Below are 5,981 nucleotides of genomic sequence, written 5' to 3'. Positions count from 1 at the left end.
ACATCAGTGGTTCAACTGTAAAGTTACGAAGCTACGAGAATACTTTTTTGCGCAAAGAAAACAAAAATAACATCTTTATTCCATATTTTCGTCTCTACTGCGTCACTTTGGACGCGCGTTCACGACAGTATCCTGACGTGAGACTGTGGCGGCGCTGACCCAGATCCGGCGTAATGACTAAATAAAGTCGTTATTTTTGTTTTCTTTGCGCCAAAAAGTATTCTCGTAGCTTCGTAACTTTACAGTTGAACCGCTGATGTCACACGGACTACTTTGTCGATCATCTTGGTACTTTTCTGGACCTCGAACGTGGTAGTTACCTTGCTGTCTATGGGAGGCTCAGAGAGCCCTCATGTTCCGAAGATGAACGGAGGTCTTAAGGGTTTGGAACAACACGAGGGTGAGTAATTAATGACAGAAGTTTCATTTTTGGGTGAACTAACCCTTTAATATATCACATTAAAGATAGATTAACTTGAGATGCAAATGTAAATGAACGACAAACTGAACAAAATTAAGCGAGTTTATGCTTAAAACAAGAACAAATATAATATCAATAGGATATATGAAAGCTTCCCTTTTAACTAAGTTGATTTTTTCAGATCCCAATGGCAGATATTTGTTCTTGTTTTAATCAAACTCACTTCATTTTGATCAATTTCTTTCTTTCTTTTTTGTATTCAAGTCTTAAGCTTTTTTTTTTTCTTTTATAAAATGAATTAAAAAGTAATGGGAACCAGTTGAAAATTTATTTGATCAATTTCTTTCTTTCTTTTTTGTATTCAAGTCTTAAGCTTTTTTTTTTTTCTTTTATAAAATGAATTAAAAAGTAATGGGAACCAGCTGAAAATTTATGTTTGAATGTTTAAAGTATTGCTAATGCAACTCATTATGCAAACATTTAAATTGACTAGATGTGTTTCATTCAGTTTATTGCTTAAATATTCTTTTCTTGGTCTGATAGTCCTAAATCTACCTTCATAAAACCTGCAGAAACCCTATAATGGGAAAAAGGGGAATTTATGTTTTAAAGATTTTTAAAGACTTTTTTCTGAAAACGACAAAGGTCTTGAATTTTTTAAAATGTATGTATTTATTATTTTTAATAATCTGTGTTCAGATTTGATGAGAAGCGTCTTCGAGTGGTTCTGGGCCGAACCTTCAGGCTTCAGAACTCGAGCAGCGAGCAGATCTTTGACGTGGAGAAATACTGGATTCATGAGCAGTACGACGACGAGACGTATGACAATGATATCGGTGAGACTTCAAATCATTCACTGACAAATCACACACACGCCACTAGAATCCATTCTGCACTCTTACACACAGAAAACAGATCCTGACGATTATTACGATCATCAGCTCACAGTCAGCTGGTGGCAGGGATACTGTAATTATATGCTTTTATATTTTATGTATATTTTTTTTATATATTTAAATATACACTATTGTTTAAAAATTTGGGGTCAATAGGGTTTTTTATGGTTTTAAGTCTCTTCTGCTCACCAAAGCTGCATTTATTTGATTAAAAATGACGTAAAAATAGGGAAATATTATTAGAATTCACTATGTGAATATCTGTTAAACTGCAATTTATTCCTGTGATGTGCAGCTGTATTTTCAGCATCATTACTCCAGTCTTCAGTGTCACATGATCTTCAGAAATCATTCTAATATGCTGATTTGCTGCTCAAGACACATTTCTGATTATCAATGTTCAAAACAGTTGTTACATTGTATTTTTCAGGATACTTTGATGAATAGAAAGTTCAAAAGAACAGCATTTATTTAAAATAGAACTCTTTTGAAATGTATTTATTGTCACTTTTGATGAATTTAATGCATCCTTGATGAATAAATGTATTTTCAGTAGAATCTTTCTGACCCCAAACTTTAGAACGGCAGTGTGTTTAATATTATAATTTAGCCTTTAGAAAAACAATCTATTGACTAATCCTAAAAGAGGTTTTGATGTTGTTTGTGTTTATGAAATGTGGATTTTCTCTTACGTGTTTTATAATAGCACATACTAATAGAGTATATTAGCATGTACTGTAATTTGGTCATCATTTCAGTATTTATAAAGTTATAAATGTCATTTGAGTTGTGAGTGATTTCCTGTCTTGTTCCTCGTGTCTTCAGCTCTGCTCAAGTTGAAGAGTGAGTTCGGTATCTGTGCCGTTCCCTCTCCAGAAGTTCTGCCTGCATGTTTACCAGAACCTAACCTGGTTTTACCGGATTGGACGGAGTGTGAGATCTCTGGTTACGGGAAAGAGGAAGAGTGTAAGATTTCTTATCAGAAGTACTGTGTGCCACACTTGCATATCTCACTGCAAAAAAAAAAAATTACCTGTTTTTTTTTGTTTTTTACATTTTTTTTAATTCAGATTTTTGGAATCTATCTAAAACTCCTTCAAAGAAGATACATTTACATGAGAAGCAACACTGCACAAGAAATTAAGACTTCTTTTAATAGATTGTGTGTTTAATGCGAGTGTATTTTGTCTTACCGCACTGGTAGATTCTTTCTCATGCTTTAAAAATGAGTGAAAGCATCTGCTGTTGCTGTAAAAAAAATTATAATAATAATTTTTAAAAAATTATGAAAATAAGTGAAAAATCTGCCGGTGGAGTAAGACAAAATTAATTTTTTTAAATGGGAAAGACACAATTATTTTTTAAGAATAAGTGAAAAATCTGCCAGAGCAGTAAGAAATTTTTTATGTTTTTTTAATAAGTGAGAGCATCTGCCAGTGCAGTAAAAATACATCTCATGCTTTAAAAATGAGTGAAAGCATCTGCTGTTGCTGTAAAAAAAATTATAATAATAATTTTTAAAAAATTATGAAAATAAGTGAAAAATCTGCCGGTGGAGTAAGACAAAATTAATTTTTTTAAATGGGAAAGACACAATTATTTTTTAAGAATAAGTGAAAAATCTGCCAGAGCAGTAAAATTTTTTTTAATTTTTTTTTAATAAGTGAGAGCATCTGCCAGTGCAGTAAAAATACATGAATAAATAAGTAAGTGAAAAATCTGCCAGCACAGTAAGACAATTAAAAAAAAAAAAACAATTTTAAATAAGTGAAAAGCTACCAGTACAGTAAGACAAAATTAAAAAAGTAAAAAATACATTTTAAAAGTGAAAAATCTGCCAGTGCATTAAAAGAATACATTTAAAAAAGTGACTGAATCTGCCAGTGCAGTAAGAAAAATTTTTTTTTTAAAAACAAGTAAAAAGGCTTAAACCAGTCTTAAAATCTTGTGAAGTGTTGCTTAAGTAAACTTACCTTGTTTGAAGGATTTTAAGGTATTTTAACTGAAAAACAAGATAAAAACACTCATTAAGATTTTTTGCAGTGCTTCTTGATAGTCCAAATAACACTAAAGTGACTGAGGAACTTTATGATAATTTTTCTTCTGTCGTCGTCTCTCTCAGTTTCTCCGTTTTACTCGGAGCGAATTAAGCGTGGTCGGGTGCGCTTGTGGCCGCAGGAACAGTGTGTCCCGGAGAAGCTGGCTGGCCGTCTGGTGACCTCAAACATGCTGTGCGCCGGAGACACGCGCGGCCTGGACGACGCCTGCAAGGTGACCACACATTTACATTTAGTCATTTAGCAGACAAACCACACATTCAGCCTCGGTTTACATTACCAGTGTTGGGGAAAGTTACTTTTAAAAGTAATGCATTACAATATTGCGTTACTCCCTAAAAAAGTAGCTAATTATATTACATAGTTACAGTGTTGCTTAAGTAAACTTACCTTGTTTGAAGGATTTTAAGGTATTTTAACTGAAAAACAAGATAAAAACACTCATTAAGATTTTTTGCAGTGCTTCTTGATAGTCCAAATAACACTAAAGTGACTGAGGAACTTTATGATAATTTTTCTTCTGTCGTCGTCTCTCTCAGTTTCTCCGTTTTACTCGGAGCGAATTAAGCGTGGTCGGGTGCGCTTGTGGCCGCAGGAACAGTGTGTCCCGGAGAAGCTGGCTGGCCGTCTGGTGACCTCAAACATGCTGTGCGCCGGAGACACGCGCGGCCTGGACGACGCCTGCAAGGTGACCACACATTTACATTTAGTCATTTAGCAGACAAACCACACATTCAGCCTCGGTTTACATTACCAGTGTTGGGGAAAGTTACTTTTAAAAGTAATGCATTACAATATTGCGTTACTCCCTAAAAAAGTAGCTAATTATATTACATAGTTACTTTTTATGGAAAGTAATGCGTTTGAGTTACTTTTTAAATCTGGGCAGGGCTTGCTTGCTTGTTTTTAATATAAAAAAGTTATTCTTTTACAAATGTAAAAGCCCTTTCACACCAAAAGTGAAATGAATGAGCCTCAGGCTGAAGGAAATGTAAATTCCCGTCTGTACAGTAGAGGACGCAGCTCAGACAAATCACATGAAGAATATGACGCAGGAGAATAAAAGTTCAACACTATTCAGCAATAACACAAATGAAACACATGTCATTTTTGCTTATTAGTACGGTTGAATTGGATCATCGAAGGTCAGTAGCAAAGACCTTGGTTAATAAAATAGGATTAAATACATAAACGATATTTGTCTTATTTAACTCTTGTGCGTCAATTAAAAAAAGTTACACATAGGTCCATTTTGGACAAAAATGTCCATGTCATAAAAACTTGAAGCTTGGGAGCGCAGAGTTAAGTTTGGTCTCATTTTAAAAGAAGACCAATGGCAGATTATTGTTGAAGTAAAAAAACTTTAAAAAGTGAAACCAAAAAAAAGTTATAGAGGTTTAAGTTTATGAAAATGATTTATGAACGATATTTTATATAAAATATATATTTGAACTCTATACCTGTTAGAAAATCAAAGCCATAAATCTAAACAAGTTGTGTTCCAAATTTGAGGTTGATATCTCCAAAAATGAGCTTTCAGTAAGATTTTGTGTGGGCGCAGTACCAAATTTAGTACCCATTAGATGCCAGCAAAACTCTGCTGGTGCACACAGTGGTTAGATTTGTGATTTGCAGTAGAGTTTTTCTCTCTCAAATATTACAAGAACAAATTTTTTTTTGACACACAAACCACACTCTGACATCCATACCAACACACCCACACAATTATAGCTGCATTATTTGATCCAATTGGCTCTATAATATGCAGAAGCAGAAAACAGGAATAAAGCGAGTATTTGCTCTATAGGCCAAACCTGAAAAAAATTGCACCATCTGGTAAACAAATAGTAAAAAAATTAATTTTAAAGCCTTGCCAACAGATTTCAATGGGGACATTTTTGTCCAAAAGGTCCTGAGGAACAATTTTGTGTACCAAGTGCAAAATAGATTTATTAAAGGAAATGGGGGTGAAATAGTAAAATTCCAATAAAAATACACACCTGTGCCAAAATATATGCATTTGGCAATAACACAGGCGAAATGCTAAAAAAACTAAAAAAGACAAAAATGTCCAAAAGGTTGCACAAGGGTTAAAACAATTGCAGGTTTGCGTAATAATCTGACTTTGCATTTGACTGTTTTTATTCATTTTGAGGAATACTGAATCTGTTTATGTGCAGGTGAGATGAGTAAACATGTTCATATTTAGTCTAGAACTACAGTAAGCATCATGTTCACACAACGCTCTGCACTTACTCCCGATTTCTCTCAACATGGCAACACCAGAGCTGTCAGTCAATACATGGGAAAACAAAGTAACTGGAGTTACTTGGGGACATTTTTGTCCTTAAGGTCCTGAGAGAATCAATTTTTTGTACCTAGTGCAAAACAGATTTATTAAAGGAAATTGAAGTGAAATAGTCAAATTCCAATAAAAATACACACCTGTGCCAAAATATATGCATTTGGCAATAACACAGGCGAAATGCAAAAAAAAAACGAAAAAAGACAAAAATGTCAAAAAGGTTTCACAAGGGTTAAAACTATTGCAGGTTTGCGTAATAATCTGACTTTGCATTTGACTGTTTTTATTCATTTTGAGCAATA

At 33.8% G+C, this 5,981-nt stretch overlaps 1 protein-coding gene across 1 annotated transcript in view; it reads left to right on the top strand.

Moving 5' to 3' along the window:
- The window catches only part of plat (plasminogen activator, tissue), a 24,564-nt gene that overhangs the window by 16,617 nt on the left and 1,966 nt on the right, over window positions 1–5,981 (top strand). The window contains exons 12-14 of the mRNA XM_016463888.1: window positions 1,117–1,257; window positions 2,143–2,283; window positions 3,440–3,588. Coding sequence (XP_016319374.1) covers window positions 1,117–1,257; window positions 2,143–2,283; window positions 3,440–3,588 — 431 coding nt within the window. The remainder of the gene's footprint in view (window positions 1–1,116; window positions 1,258–2,142; window positions 2,284–3,439; window positions 3,589–5,981) is intronic.

The sequence above is a fragment of the Sinocyclocheilus anshuiensis genome, unplaced genomic scaffold (genome assembly GCF_001515605.1).
Source record: "Sinocyclocheilus anshuiensis isolate Anshui unplaced genomic scaffold, SAMN03320099.WGS_v1.1 scaffold332, whole genome shotgun sequence".
In the NCBI taxonomy this organism is placed as follows: Eukaryota; Metazoa; Chordata; class Actinopteri; order Cypriniformes; family Cyprinidae; genus Sinocyclocheilus; species Sinocyclocheilus anshuiensis.
The sequence above is the reverse complement of the archived record's forward strand: the minus strand, read 5'-3'. Positions and strand labels throughout refer to the sequence as shown.